The sequence below is a fragment of the Nestor notabilis genome, unplaced genomic scaffold, assembly GCF_000696875.1.
Source record: "Nestor notabilis isolate BGI_N333 unplaced genomic scaffold, ASM69687v1 scaffold13716, whole genome shotgun sequence".
In the NCBI taxonomy this organism is placed as follows: domain Eukaryota; kingdom Metazoa; phylum Chordata; class Aves; order Psittaciformes; family Psittacidae; genus Nestor; species Nestor notabilis.
In genome coordinates this window covers 55599-72429 of record NW_009932484.1, presented here as the reverse complement: position 1 = coordinate 72429, position 16831 = coordinate 55599, and the positions used below count along the sequence as shown (strand labels likewise).

The window sequence follows — 16831 nt, the reverse complement described above, 5'->3', positions numbered from 1 at the left end:
GCTTCAGGAGGGGTGGCTCGCTTCCCCTACCAATTCTCCCCAAGTGCCGGGTTACTTTATTGGCCAACCCCACCGGCCCACCCCTCACGGAGTACAAAAAAATAACCACAGCGAGAGCTGGAAAAATGTGCAACGTCAACGCGCTCGGAGTCTACGTGTGGGAGACTATCGTTTTCTTCAGGTAAGGCTCGTCTTTACGGGAGGAGTGTGAGTGCACGGGGCGCTGCCGGGCTGGACTGCCGTGCCCACCCCGACCTCGAGGCACAGCCCCTAGGTAGAGCCTCAGGCTTAAGACAGCGTCTTTCCGCCTTTCTTGAGCGGCCTTTTCATCTCCCCTCGGTTCCCCGAGGCTGTCTATCGCACAGCCCCGGGCTCGGGACTTTCCGCGGCTTTGGGAGTTACTCCGTTTAATTAGCACCGCAATCTCTCTAACCGCAGTGCTGAAAACACCGACTCCGGCTGGTTGCAAAGTGACAGCTAGTGGTGGCTAGGAATGCTGCACTTGAATTTGCCCGGGTAAATATTCCCTCCTCGCCCCCTCCCCATCCTCAGGTTGCAGGTTAAGGTGAGTTCCATGGGATTCTTTCACTGCTTAGGTGTGTTCACTTAGCAAATCGTGGGACTCCTTTTCAAAGAGGGCTCACCCTATCTCCTCAGCTTGCTATGCTTAAAGTTACAGAAAGCAAAGAAATTCTTCCCAACTTTTTTTTTTTTTTTTAATGTTGTTTTGAACATCTTTTCCTTGCAGAATCTAAATGAAAGTCAAAGGAGATGGGGGGAGCTTTTTGCAATTATATCCATTATCACCTAGCTGTATGTTGATTCTGGTTTATGTTTGTGCAGTTTCTCATGAAGTCTAAGGTAGGAGAGGAACAGGTTTATCTTTAAAATCATGTTTCTGGTCCATTTCTCCCTGCACTGCTTTTATTCAATGGACAAAACCAACACTATTGGAAGTTAGCTTGTCTGTGTTTGCATAAATAATGCAGCCTGCTGTAGCAAGTGCCAGACACATGAAACTGGAAAAAACCTTTCATGACATGAACTTGCTCAGTCTTTGACTTATTTCAGTTGCACAGCTCTTATTTCTGCATTTCTGTATTTTAACAAAGTCTCATCTTATATCTTAATGTGAAAGAACAAACATTATTTACAAAGGCATCACTGGTGCAATACTTATTTTATGAAGCATAGTAGCAGACCTGCTGATACTGGACAGACTTTTATAGCTAGCAGCCTCTTTCCTTTTGAACACTAAAGTCTTTCAGGCATAAAAATTAACATATCCCTACTTTTTATGTAATTCCACAGAAAAGTCAAAGGTAGCAAGATTATGACATGAATTTAAAGCATTTAGATGCTTGCCTGTTAGGTAAACCAAGAAAGAAGTTCTAGAAATTGCTAAAGTCACCAGTATCTGAAAAACAATACACAACACACAATAATTCAGAGCCATCCTTTCCCATTTTAGTCAGCCACAACTGTATAGCAGCACTGCACAATACTGTGAGGTGGACTAAAAGGAAGTATGTATATGTGCAATAAATTCTTTAGTTAAACGATGTTGAAGGATAGAGATTAAACAAGATTATAGAAACACAAACGCTCTGGAATGCTGCCCATAAATAAGCTAGAAGGCAAAAGGAAAATAATAAAAATAAAGAGCATTTACAGGCTTGAGTTTCTTATGGCCCTGGCACTAAAGCATCTGTCTGGCTTTCCTCTGAACTGCCTTAACAAGGGAAATTGATTGACACTTATCTTGATGATCCTGTTCTATTTTGTATGCTTATGCATCACAATACATGTGAGCACTTACAGATTCTCAGCACATCAATTAAAATCCTGGGCATTCAAAATCTTGGTAAGCCAGTCACTTCAGGTTCTAATGGCAATATTTATACTGTTAAAAATTATATACATACATATGTGCTATATACAATTATGTCATATTGCATATAAAAGCTATTTCTGGAAGTCTAATTTTTCTCAAATTAAGAAAACTTGAAAATGCTTTAATTCAATTACACAGAAAGATTGAAACCAAATAGTTTTCTATAATGCAATCATTTTCTGAACAAGACAAAGAAAATAAAATCAAAAACCAAAAAACCAAACCAAAACCAAAGCAATTCTTGTTCAGAACTGACTAAGCAATGTTTTTCTTTTTACTCCCACTTTGTGTTATGTGTTCAGTTTATAACAGGCCAAAAATCTACCAGCCTTTCTGGTCCAGGAATAGCTTTGCTATTTCAGTTTCAGTAAGAGAAGTTTCTTCATTAACAGTCATTCATAAATCTAGTGTGCCAATTACTCCTGCAGTCGGTCAAACACTTAAAAAAAGATAATCACACAAGCTGATAATCTGATAATCCACAATAGAAGGATGCATTGCTTTAAATTATGGTGTGTATCACACTATTGTCAGCCTGTCAAAAATATTATGGAAAGAGAAGCCACTATATTGTATCAGATACAATGTAAAATTAAAGGAAAATCCAAAGTCCCGAAGGAAAATTAGATATGGCCAATATAGGAAGTAAGACTTGATCTGTTGCTTTTAAATAAATAAATAAATAAATAAATGTCCTTCACCAGGCTTTTATAAAATAAGACCCTATAGGAAAGAGTAATGGTTGGTCTGTGAGTGCAGATGATATGGCAGTACCGATATGATATTTGTTTGTTCCAGTTGGGGTGTATTAGAAGGCATTTGTACCAAGAGGCTTATTCTGACATACCTTTATTTGTGGAAGAGCATTTCCCATTTTGCTACCTGCCTTCTCAGACTACAGTGACTAAAACATTTACTAAGAACCTGAATAGAGGCTGGCTGGAAACTGGGTTTGTGTGGGAGAAGAGTAGTCTTCTGACAGGCTGCTTGACCAACCTTTGCTTACACATATCTGCATAAGGCAAAATGCTTTCTTGAGAATAAAAATAGCTTGCACATTATTTATGCAGGGACTTCCAGATGTCCTGCTTATGTCTGTGGAGACACACAAACATTCTCCCAAAGTCTGACTACATAAACTGCATGTTCATACCCTGGTTCAGTTGAGAATTCCTTCACGCAGAAACAAAATCTATCTCTACCCTGTGAAGATCTTGACTGGACTTTCTGTTGTACCGTCACATTTTAACAGCTACAACGGTCCAGAAACACCACTGCATAAGCCTGGCGTAGGAATGCACTTTGTACAAGTTAGGAGATAAAAGATAGCCTAGAACTGGGACCTTTCCCAAGTGGACACTGTCCTGTGAGGCTTTGAAATTGTTTGGGCCCGATTCTTGGCCTAATTGTACTCCTGTATATGAGGAATCAGCAGCATGACCTTCACCAAATCAAGATCAGAGTTGGCCCCTCCTGAACAGCAATCTGTCAGCTAGGAGGAGCGATTCAAGGCTACTGCTCGAAGTGACTCACAGGCTAGAAGTTGCTGCCAGCCTCAGACCATATTGGAATGCTCTGACTGGCATTTTCATACTCCCTCCTGTCAGTAACAGGGCTACTCGATTTGGGTTTCTAAAACAATAAGATGCCACTGTGAATATGCCGCCTTAACTTTTAGGAAAAAGTGTCTGTCTTTCCACAAATAGACTTGACAAGTAGGTGATTGGAAAACTGCTGATTTTGATCTCTTGAAAATAAAACACAGAGGAAGAAAAAGGCAAGTAAAGCGCATGTTATCTCTAAACTTTCCGCTATAGTTCTGCAGTGTTAGATAACATTAGAGGGGTACCTGAGAATGAAGCGCTCGTAAGAGACATTCAGAGCCACAAGCTAAGCAAAGTAATAGATATTCTCCAGAGTTAAAGAGCATTTTCCTCACACTAACTAAAATCTACTCTAAGTTGTGCCTTTTGACCTGTTGTGCCTCTGCTGAATATGTCGGCTCCTCCACAAAATAAAAATGACATAGCTAGCTATCTAGTCCAAGCCTTTGCTAAAAGGACACTTCGGCTTCTTCAGTCTGCAACCTGTAATAGTCCCATTAGAGACGTTGATAAAACAATTTCATATTCAAGGTTTGATAACATGATGAAAAAAATCATCATTCAATCATTCCACAAGGAAAACTTAATTTGATGTCATCCCAGTAGGACAAAATGTTTGGGATCCTGCCTTCTTCAGGGACTTTGATACACACTTCCATCCCTCCATGAACAACTCACTTGCCTGTAAGGCAGTTAACACAAAGCAAAGTATGCAAACATTTTCTAACACAGTCTAATCTTAGCTCTCTAAACAGCTGCCTGCCTCTAGACCTGCAATTTGGATAGATCTAAACAAAAGAAAGGTTCCACAGATGTCTGAGCAAAAAACATTTTCCCTCCTTACCTTAGGTACAAGGAACAGGAAACCTATAGATAATCATCCTGTTTAAAACCATTACAAATAATGATGCTGTTTCTCATATGTGCTAATGAAATACCCTTTGTCTCTGAGGCAGTGGTGCTGTGCAGATTTTAGGCAGTACAGACTGGCTTTCCACCTTGATTCCCACTGAATATTAGCTTATACTGCAAGTCCCACTGGCAGAATATGTATTTACTGTTCAAATACCCGAAGGGAGCTGCTTCTGGAAAGAGAACAATATGTGCAGGGAACAGTAGGATCCTGCCCTTATATGTAAGAGCAATAAATCATATGAATTGTCTGCAGAGACTTTCTTCAAGAACAAGAATTTAAGCATGGGAATTTTATCCCCCCCTCATTCCTCTTCTGCCATGAAAGAGGTGTTGGACACCCTGATGTATGAAGCAAGTCAGCAGCAAAGGGCCCTCTGACTCTAAATGCCTCGGATTTAATAGCACTACCTAAAGGCTAAGAAGTTCATTCTGCTACTGACCAAGAGATTGAAGTCAAAAAGGAAAGCACTTGTAAGCAACAACACACTGCAGTTCCCTGGTCTTGGACAAACACTTTCCTTGGTGGCTTATGAAATTCATCTTACCAAATCTTCATGAGCTGACCTGGATAGAAAAGGATCCCAACACCTGAATTAAGATGTTAATCAATGTCCAAAATTAAATTACTTTATTATCCCAGCACCAACCAGTGATCATCCATCTGTGATAGAAAAATCAGCAGAGAAGTCTGTTCTCATTTCATCCTAGCATGCAGGTTAAAAGGGCTCTCCAAATTTCAGTGCTGAGAACAAGATGTTAGATCACCTCATGAATATGGTTGCTATTTAGGTACTGGTGAAAGACAAGGGTTTAAAAAAAAAAAAAAAAAAAAAAAAAGAAATCATACTTAAAAAAAAAAAAAGTAATTACAACATCCAAATCAATCCCACAACATTTAAATATGTCAAATCATGTAAATCTATTCACTGAGTTTCTAGTGCTCATTTTCTATAACCTGGAGCTTTTCCAGGAATCCCAAAGTGACTGCTAGTATTAAGACAACAGACAGGCTGATAATGCATTTTGACTTCTATCTGTTTTATTTGCCTGTATCAGCTCTCACTGTTGAGGCACATTAAATCAGGGTTTCACTATTTCCAGTAAATTACCCTTTGCTATCGTTACCTTGCATACTTTGTATTGACCTTTATCTGTCAGCAAGAACACAATGATTTCTATCTTTATGAAGAATGGTTACACCTGTGCATCTCACCTTTTAAGAAAAATAGCTCATCATATTCTTTCACATGCTTCAAGTGTCACTCCAGCACACCCTCCCCACCATGACCCTATTCAATTTGTTGATTAAAAGTCATTCCAAGCACTTGTGATCATTTCAGTTTGGAGAAAAATAAATATTGGGATAAGCGAGACAAAAAGGAAGGAGTGAGACAAGCTTTTCCTGCTGCTGCTTCAGTGCAAGACACTGGAAGGATCATTAGTAGCCATGACCAGACAACTCAACACCAGACTGTCTGGCTGCTGACTTCTAGACCTACTTGAACAGCCCAGAAAAGAGCAACTTTTGCTTTGAACTCAGCATAAAATACTGCTCCTTCAGCAGGTCAGTTCCCCTTATACAGGGAATTAAAAACCCAAAACCAGTACACCTCTTCTGTTTCTCTTACCCTTCCCTCAAATTATCCAAAAAATTTACATTTGTGTTTATAAAGCCAGGCAACAGAAACCATTTCCCTTTAGGGGAGGTGGTTTGTATTGCTATTTCTTAGCTAAGAATATGAAGAGTTTGTTCACAATTATGTTGTCCTCTTAACCTATTAGGAAACTGCCAATGTGCTCTTGCTGATCTGGGCCTGGTGGTCTGCATGCTTTGATCCCGCTGGTACTATAGATCAGATACATACCTCCAAGCTGTTCCCAAATCTCTCCTGATAGTTCAAGATACTGATGCACAGAAACTCAAAAACCCAGAACATAGCTTTTGTCCTCTTGGTAAGGCCAAAGCCCACAGAGGACCTGCAGAGAACAGAAATAGATGGAGACAGATGCACCCATCATTTACACATGCTGAGCGTTCCGCATTATGAGGACAATTATTTCATCCATACAATGCACCACAGTAAGCTGCTGATTTGGGGACTGCACCACATCTGGCTGGTACATAGGCACAGTTGGCATCCTGTAAATACATTTCGGCTGGATCTAAGTGCCAGCTGAGAAAAACAGGACAAATCTTAATTTACTAAACCCCATGAAATTTGGATTTTGAGAGGTAGGGGGAAAGAAAAGAACACACTTTTGCACCTGCTTTCCTTTTGATTTCTCCCTCTTCATCCTTCCACTGTGGCTCACAGCCTGCTAAGGAAAAACTAGAAGACGAAAAGACGACAAAAATCCCAAATGCCTCAGCAGACAAGCAGGGAACCCTCTTGTTTTTATCAGTGCCTCATTGCAGGGTGGGTGAGGAGGGAAAATACTACCAAAAGGTTGCCAAGAAAAGGAGAGTCACATGCATAGAACAGCAGGGCTTGCAGTGCAATCAATCATTGCACACACTGCCTTCAGCTGAAAGCTGCCGACAGCAGCTCCCCTCACAAGCCTGCCCTGTGAGCAATGCCTGTCCCTGCAGCCACCCGCCCAGCATGCAGATCCTGTCCCCCAGCCCCAGAAGGGCTGGAGCAAACACACAAATCAATAACAAAATCAAACTCAACAGCAAAAGAAGTGGGATCAACGGTGGGTAGTACCATTATCGCATGCGCCTGGTCCAGCAGCAAGATGGAGTCGAGCCAGGAGTCATGGAGAAAATATAACAAAATTCATGACTTCTCACTTTTACTCCTTTTTCTTTGTATTTTTCCCTTGTTTTAGATGATGCAAGTAAAAAGATGCTTTGTACAAAGCCCTTCTCCCCTTTCTTATGGGGGAGGCACAAAACCTCAAAAGCATATGATGGTCAGCTGTTATCAGCACCTTTTAAAAAATCCTTAGCTCCAGATGTCCTTGTTGATGCCAGAAGCCCCTATGCAAGATGGGCCAAGTCCCCCATTCCAGCAGGATCTGTGCACCACATGTGTTAGCACAGCTGGGATTAGAGATTCAGATGTTCCGAATCCCCAGGTGAGGCAGCCTTTTCTTATCTTGTAAAACCACAAAGACAGGCTGTGGATGAAAAAAAAAGTGACTTTTTCATGAGGTATCTTTATGGTCTTGCCCCTTTGTTCACTCTCAGTGTATTCAGTCTCAAGAAGCACTCCTGATCAGGACAATAGTTCCTAGCATATACACACACACACACACACACACACACAGAGATTCCACCCCCTCCCCCACCACACCAGAGCTCCGAAGATCTGATTTACAGACCAAAATGCATGCATCCCACCTTTCCTGCCACCCCATGTGCCCGAGAATTGTAAGCATCCTCCAGCTTCCAGCCCCATCCATCACACCCTGACACGGAGTTATGGGCTTAGAAATCATCTCCCAGCGGCATGGCTGACAAAGCACAAGCTTCATCAAACAACCTACTCTCCTACACCAGCATGGGCCCTGCAGCACTGCCAGGGTTGAAGAAATAGGGTTTTTGTCAGGAAGCTGAAGAAACTAAAGTCAGAGGACAGCTGGGGTCAAACAGAGAAAAGCTATCTTGGGTAGGGGACCTAGAGCTCAGCCATTCATTTCAGAAGTTACATTTCATTATAGTTAATGAATAAACTGATAAATTACACCCAGAATCAGACAGCACAGAGGGAACATTCATCTCCAGCAGGGTATTTGTGTTGTAATGATAACTAATTCCATCAGAAAATATCGTTTTACACAGCACAAAATACACACAGAGCACCCCAGTTTTACTGTGGGACCCACAATTTTTTAGGTGGATTGTGTATATTAAGTCAGGAGGCCTTTCAAAGGATCTGCAGCAAAAAGTTTCAGAAAATAAACCCCACAACCACTCCGCACTGCATGTTCTAGCTCTTAGAAAAAACTTCTATTCATACCACCTCTGACTTATCAAGAAAAAAGCAGTTACAATATTCATAGCCAATCTTAACAAGCAACATAAATCCTTAAACTAAAAACTAATTTTTAAAAAGCTGCTGCAGCAAGTTATTTGAACTGATGAAAACACAACTGATAGTGCAACTGCAGAGCTATAGATAGAAGAGGATCCACGATTACTCGTAGTTCTGACACTTGTCTGGTCTGTGATCTAAAAACCTCCTGACGTCAATTGAGGTTCCCACCGCAGCTCTCTCTGTCCAAACATAAAAATCGAGAGCACATCAGCGTAAAGAATATTATTATCTTGAATATGAAGCCTTGTCTTGTAAAGACATTTCCCCCCCTTTCTTTACTGCATTTAGGAAGGCTGTTTATGCCAACTTTAAATATCTGATTAGACCCCTTGACTTTAAAGGGAATATTCAGTGTGTGTGAAGCTAGACACATGCCTTTGTAGGGATTGTTTCCTTTGTTTTTTTCCAATGAAAAATGCATTTATAACTTTATCCTTTTTAAACCCTTCAGTATATGCACATATAAGTGTCAACACTGGTGTTTGCTGGATTTATTTCAAAGTAATTAAAACCTGACCATTGATTTGTGCTTTTCCAATGTTTGAGTTAGGTTTTCAAACCTGTCTCAGTGGCTTAGGATCATATCTTTCCAGAAAGTCACTACTTGTGCTTCAAAAGCTGTAGATGCTTCTGGAAGAAGGATTAGTTGGGAATGCTGCTAGAGAGAATTTCTGTGGCTCAAAACAGGGTTTAACACACTTTTTTCTAATATGTAATAAGCAAGAGTGACACCACACTATAAGAGAGTTTTGAACAACAGCTCTTGTAAAAGCAGGGATCTTACAAGCAACTGAGCACTATTCCCATGCAAGTTGTTGGTCTCCCTGTACTCTTCCCATCTCAGCTAAAAAAAAAGTGCAGATTTCTCCCCCCCAACTGACTGTCTAGTCATTTATTATTTTCTTATTGCTCTGTTCAGGCAGCGTCAGCAATTGTTCCAAGTGCTGGTGTCTTTCCATAGAGTTAATCAGTGTAATTGGGATGTTTTATAGTTCTGGACAGGGTGTTTTGCCATATGGCATAGGAGCCATGGGCTGCAGGAACGTGACAGTGGAACACAGACATCAGAATACTGCAGTCTGAAGAAGAGGTTTTTCCCCTCACTCCAGTAAAGTTGTTGCAGCTTTTCCAGGTGGGAATAATGACAGAGGGTTAATTCCCTGAGGATCATGGAAAAACACCTCCCAGCTCCTCTCCTCTTGTACAGCCACAGGGATAAGCAGTAACATGTTGTGCAGGACCTCAGAGCGTTTAGGGATCCTTTGGGTTAAAACTTTAACTGATTACATTCTGCCACTACTGCAATGCAGTTACTTCTGGTGGAAAAGCTAGAATTGGTTTAAACAGCTCACAGCAACAGATCACAACCAGCCAGGACAGAGACAGCAACATTAAACAAGCCTACTTTTTCTTTCCCGTCCCCCTGCTCCTGTCATGAGTAGAGATAAATCATAGCTTATTGCCCATTTCTTTCTCAGAGCGAGATTGCTTTCTCGCAGGTTCTTGGAGTCCATATTTCACCAGTTTCACTGTACATGACTATTTTCCTATCCTGTCCCAACATCCAGCTCTATTCCATGCCTTGCTGCATAAACTCTCAGCTGAATTAAGAAAAGAACCAAATTCAAATTTCCTCCCCACCTCTGAGAATTAGTTCTGCAAATTCCCCCCTGTAGCACACCCCATATCCACACTGCAGGGACAGTAATTACCAGTAATTGAGCATGACCACATGGATTGTAATCAGTACTGTGCAACCTGCACATCTTTAATACTCAGAGCCATTAACACTCAAAGCTCCTTCTACTCTGCTCCATGTCAGGCCAAAAATGAAGCATCAGGGCTCTCTTCTCCACACATACCTCCACTCTTTATCCTGTCCACCTCTGCAAGCCAAGAATTCATATGTGACAGAAAAACATATAGGCAATGAGTTTCATCCTTTTTAATTGAATTGCATATCAATATTTATTGTGCTATTAATTTTGATAGCAAGTTTAATAATTTAAAAAAGTCTGCTTGCAGTCTCTGCCAAGCTTTCCCAGGCCAGTGTCTGACAGCATTTCCCTCCAGATAACACAATGTGCAGTCACAAACAACAGCCTGGGTAGAGTTTAGAGCTGCCCCTTTTCCTTTTCACTTGGAAAATCTCTCATCTGTCCCTCTGTCCCTTATCTGTCTGCTGAGGACAAGATGGAGACAAGGCCACATCAGCAGAGGCTGAATACAGACTGGGCTCTGCTGAGCTCCAGTCCCTGATTGGAGTTCCATGCCCAAGAGACACCATCTCAGGGACAAGGGAGATGGGTTTAGGAAAAGTGGAGAAAGTTACCATGGTTAAGACTCATTAATCATGGACAATACTATGCCTTTCTATACCCAACCATCTGATATTCTCTTTGTGACTACACCTCTCAGTTTTAGTGACTCCAACAGGCTCCAAACTGATTAATTCTCCTGTGTCCCAAAATCTCATGCTTCTTTAGCCTGGCTTTGAAGGTAATGCAGGAAACAGTTATACCAGATACTTCAGCCTGCCTCAAAGGCCTGATGGCTGTTCTTCTCCCCTGGGATACCTACTCACAGAAACCGTCACATTTGAAGAACGTTACTCCCAACACATCCCTGCCAAGCTTTCTGGCTTGAATTGTGTTTCAAAAATGAACAAACCACTTCAGAAACCTTTGCTGAGCAGCACTGAACAAGGGTAAAGCAATCAGGTATCTATTTCCCCGCATGCAAAGCCCAAGCACAGAAATAACTCAGTGCTGTTCAAGGCACTGATGTTGCAGCAGTTTACCTTCACAGGAGCCTGAGCCTTCCACACTTTGCAGAGATATTTCCTCTGCAAACACTTGTTTTCCAACAGTTTGTGCTTCTGCTGCCAGATATTATTTTTCACCCTCAGAATTAATGATTAACAATTAAATTATTTGACAGGGGAATAGAGGCCTTGCGCTAATTAAATTCCTTCATTCCTCTTTGAAAAGAAAAAAAATTGGTATTTCTCAGTATCAGCATTCAACCAGAACAGGGCAGTTTGTGATGTTTGACTTAATTAGATGGACAACCATGGGCACAGCAAAAAAAAGGCATGAAAATATCGCACAGGGGCCATACAAATAGTGGAAAGGGCCATAAACAGCCAACTGGGGAGCTGGAAACCAAGCAAACCAACATGAGCCACTTTCTAAACCAAATAACTTTTTATAAGAATATAACATCTGTTCAGCTGAAACAAAAATAAGCAGTGCCTCTATAGGGTGGGAGAAACCAATAATAAGTGTCCTGCAAAGCTTGACTTCTCCACTTTAAGGAATGCAATTCTAAGTAGCTGGGCTGTTCATCTCCACCAGCTTTCACCTTCACATGCTTGCTAGCAGGCTGGACCTCCTAGGGGCTCGGTGGTGCCTGCCTTCATGCCAGCATTAATACCACAAAAGATTATGATAGTTCATCGACCCTTTGAAGAGATCCTTCCCATTGTTGTTGCTGTGATGACTGCCTGATAGCACTTTCTCTGCCAGATCCACTAGGGATTACACCAGCATAAATAAGATAAGCCGCTGTCTGGCTGCTATTAAAATGCACCAAGAGGCTTTTGGCTCAGACAACATTCTTGCACCAATGCAAACTACATCCTCAGTGGGTTTGTTACATGTTTTACCTCCTTTTGCTTATTCAGAGAAGGAATTTTCTTTCTGAAAAACACAACAACCCACCCTGAGGTTCCAATTCTCTCCTACTGCAAATAATTTTCAGATCACTTGGTAACTTCCCTTGTCTCTGCTGGGACAAGAGATGAACACTCCTATGCGACATTCAAGGGTGGCTCCGTAAGAATTAAGGGATATAGAAAATCCCAGAAAGCTCCCAAGGCAGCACACACAGCAGGTCAAGATAGACATGAAAGAGAGCAGAAGCTGACAGCTTTTTTGGGTGCTGTCTGAGCTAAACTGCTGTAGCAAAGCTCAGTTGTCACAACCAGAGTGAACATTTCAGAGCTGCGTTAGACGCAATCCATCCCTCTGAAGCATGGTGGGGACAGCCTCCCTGTAGCTCCCAATGGCATTTTCTACTCCTGAGCTAGAAAGTAGATACATCTGCCTGCTTTGCTATGCTTTCATCCCCTGCTTTCTTGCCTTTTCTATTAAATCTAGGGGGGGAAGTTGTTTTAGGAAAACATTTAGTTACTAACAGAAGAGCAGCTGAACTCATCATTCCTAGGTCACTTGGGTAACACCACACAGCAGCCAAACAAAGCTTCTAAAACATGCACCAGGAGGGAGACGACCACATTTGACAGTTTCAGCACGTTCCCAAAGGTGCTCACAGAAATTGCTCATGAGGATGGGCATGAAGCTGCAGAAAGTAGCAGGGCTATGAGAGGGTGGTCGTCTCCCAGATGCTTATGGGATTCCTTTATCCGAATATATACTTTCAGGTAGGAACAGAGCCCATGAAATTCATTCACTTGCAACTTCAGTGCAGAAAAAATAATCAGAAAATGGCACCCAGGAAACACCAGCAGACTCACTTATTGGGACTGAACATGTTCAGCACAAGTTTTCACGCTAAATTTACAGGAAGGCTGAGCACCAATTTCCACTTTTAAAACAAATGCCAGGGAAATTGCGGTTTCTAATTATCTTGTTGCACTTTAAGCTTATTAGATTTGTACTGCCTCTTCCCCCCCACTTTTCCACTTCCATATACTTCCTCCAGTCTACAGTTAATAAGAAATCAGTGTATTGCACTATCTGGCATCTTGCTGCTGAAGTGGCAGGAGTCTTTGGTTACCAAGTCATTTGCTGCTTAATTGAAATCTCTTCTCTCAACCCATTGCCATGCAGACACTCTATTGGAATGCAGTAGTCAAGCCTAGTATTGATTGTCTTCCCACTCCCAGCTTTCTTCTTCTGAGTTTGCAAATCAATTGCGCCCTGTTGTTTCCCTTCTAAGAAAAAAAAAAAAATTCAAACACATCACCAATTCCACAACCCCATATACCTCTGAACCACACTGGTTTGGCTTTGCATAGTTTCTTAGAGAAGAGATGGAGACAAGACAAGAAAGAGCACACAGCTACAGTAAAGCTGGATTCACACCATATCAGATCATCTCCAAGCATGAGTGTGCATCAGCCAGGTCAAGTGTGGGAGTGGATTGTGGACATATAAAGGGTGAATGAAATCCTAGTTTTATACTCTCAGTGGAAGCGATCTGGAATTTATCTCCCTATTCCAGAAATTAAACCATATTTAACAGTTAAAAATCTAGTAATCAGAGAACCTTAATGCAGTATCAGCTTGCAAAAACAACCAGACTGCAGTTGTGAGTTTGCAGGATTGAAAACTAAGGCTTGGCAAGCCATCACTGCTAATGCTAGAGGAGAGAGTCAATGCAATACAGGTTACTACAGACTCCTGGTTTTCAAATTATGGTTCCCAAGTGCTTTTGAATCCCACCCATTTTTAAAGTCCTGAGGAACTTAGTGGATTAAATTGCTCTTGTCAAGGCCTTGTGTAGATAACAATTGTCTCAGCTCAAACTTGCACTGTAGGAACAGGTCTTCGAGGGCAGGGTCACACTAAGGCCATGCACAGTAACTGCCCCTAAATTCTTCCTGGTAGGTCTTGTGTCAGTACTTAGCACTACTCTTCTGAAAGACAGCAGGTTTGACTACTGCAGTCTCTCAAGATGGGTAATGCAGAACTTCAAGATGAAGTCCTCATGCTGTAAGAGGACTCCATGATATCATTTGTGAGAGCATCCATAGCTAAATATCTTGTGCCTGTTGTAAACATGCTCAGGCCTCCCAGCTGCTCTGCCCCAGTGGCTTCTCGCAGTTCCCACATAGCCTTTGTACTTTAAAAAAATTCAGGGGGGTTGCAAAATGTGAATCAATGAGCCTCACTTCCTCCTGTGCAGCTTTCTCTGCCTTACACATTTGCCTTGCAACACTGCCTGCAGGCTTTATCCACCAGCAGGCACCTGAACCCACAGGCAGAGACAGCTTTTGCCCTAAGCACACTGCACGTCACTTATGGGTACGTTTATTTTGCTAATCTAGGCAATTCCACACCATTCTTTCAGCCTGGGAACAGATCCGTGTTTGAGTAGAAACCATGTAACCACAAATCAAACCTTTCTGCAAAGTTGGGAGTGAGCACCTAGTACCAGGGGCCACTTATTGCTGCATAGATGGCAACAACTGAGACTTCCTAAGCCCAGATCATCACCCTGGAGATCTTGTGGACTCCCTTAGAGTTAGAAGGCACATTGCCAGCCTCGGATTTTCATCTTCTGCAGATAAATTGGTAATTTCACTCTTTCTGCCCCAGAGGCCATACAGGTCCCCAAAAGATTTCATTCCCTTTCATCCTCAACCCAAAATGAGTATCATTTCAGAGTCACACTTCAGACATTTCTCAGTACAGAGACCATGTTGCTGTATTGAACTCAGACTCCTGCATTGCAGGTACCAATAGCAAATGTTGGACTGGTCAACAAGAGGGAAGCAAAAATACATCTATCTGCTACAGACCCACAGGCTCTGCAGGAGCTATATAGTCCTCATGACACTCATTTAAGCCTTGAATTCCAGATTGCTTTGATTCTACCTGCCTTTGGGAAAATTCGGCTGTCAGGATACCAAATATGCTCCTTGCTATTTGCCATGTAATTAAGCAGAAATTGCTGCCCAAGGCTAATCTCAGAGTATATTTTACCTGTGGAGCTCAGTGCCAGAGTTCAGATTTGTAATTTAGTGGCATGCCAAGGAGCTATACCTGAACTCACAAAAGGATTTTCTCCACTCATCATCTCTCTGCTACTTTGGTGGCAGCTGGGATTCTGTATTCAGAGATGTTTGGGCTGGGCAAACAAATTAGCAAAGACCAGCCTCATTAGGAATTCACATGGGTACCCATCTTGCCTCACAGCAGGAACGAGATGCTGACTGCTCTGTTTCTGGACCCCAAACCCTCCCTAGTATGGGATGTTCACTAAAATCTCCTCTTTCTTTCTACTCACGCAGCCTGGCAGCCTCCAAAGAAGCTGAAGCAGCTGCACGATCTGCCCCCAAACCCATGTCTCCTTCTGATTTCTTGGATAAGTTGATGGGGCGAACTTCAGGATATGATGCCAGGATCAGGCCAAATTTTAAAGGTATGAAAAAAACCCTGCTTTGTGGCTTTGTTTCAACTTGGGACTGAAAACTGCATGTAATTTTAATGAATGCCTCCCTAGCTGCATATGGAATATGAACGATTGTAGTTCATATGAAATATGTATGATAATGAGAGATTTGGTGCACAGATCTCTTCTAGATGTCTGGTAAGGCACTTGACTTCTACTCAGAATGGAAACAACCTTGTAATAACTTTATATGCAGGAAAAACTTCAACAGAGAGATAGGGGATCCTGCCAAACCAAGCAGTGACTGGCAGAGAGCAGAATATCTCACAGATAAGGGGAAAGGAAAGTTGAAGCTTTTCTCCTAAGGTCACTGCCCACAGCACCTTCTAACAGTGGGCAATAATCCTCCCTTACACCCACTGAAGCCAAAAAGGAGTCTTTCCCAGAGAGGAATTCAGCAAGATGCTGGGGCAGCTTTGACCCACCACTATCCCCACAGTAAAAGGGCTATAAATTAGTACCCAACACAGCTCCATTTCACATCTGGGTTCCCCAGTTCACCCTATACTCACTGGCAGCCAAGCAGCATAGAAACAGACCCTGGAAAAGGCAACAGAGCCTCTCTTTACTCCTCAAAACACCTCTTCTAACAGGGTAGGATTTAGGGACTTTTTTTGGTGTGTTTTTCCACCTGGTCTAGTGGAAGGTGTCCCTGCCCATAGCAGAGGGCTTGGAACTAGATGATCTTTAGGGTCCCTTTCCAATCCACACCATTCCCTGGGGTTTTTTTGTTTTCTGAGCTCATTTTTCCAGAGCTATTTGCCCTTGCGTTGCACCCAGATATGAAGTGGGACCTGCTCCCTCTCAGCCACTGTCCAGCCCTCTTCAATGCTCATTTCATTCACTTCTTTTAACCTACTATCAATTCCGCCTCCCCACTGAGAGTCACAGGTAGTGCTATCACAGGACTCCTAGGACCAATTAATCACAGTGACAACACCTGTGATCCAGCTTCAAACAATGAGCTTTATACTGGGCTTTTAAACCCAAATATAGGTGGGATTCTTAACATCCTAGTAATCAACTAGGCAACAGAGAACACTACCGGTTTTAACCCAAATCACAAAGAGTTAAAAAATAAAAACCACCCTGTAAACCTGCCTACCACTAAATTATGCACACACAAAAGCAATTAAACTTAAATATTTAATGAAATGTATACATTAGCTTACTGC

General features: G+C 42.1%; 1 protein-coding gene across 2 annotated transcripts in view; it reads left to right on the top strand.

The window, feature by feature from the left end:
• Positions 1-125: 125 nt before the first annotated feature.
• GLRA1 (glycine receptor, alpha 1) overlaps positions 126-16831 on the top strand; it is a 36534-nt gene continuing 19828 nt past the window's right edge. The window contains exons 1-2 of one of the 2 annotated variants that reach the window (XM_010016422.1): positions 126-181; positions 15496-15626. In XM_010016422.1, coding sequence (XP_010014724.1) covers positions 126-181; positions 15496-15626 — 187 coding nt within the window. Of the gene's footprint in view, positions 182-15495; positions 15627-16831 lie in introns of those variants that run through there. The other variant, XM_010016423.1, reaches the window with a different exon arrangement.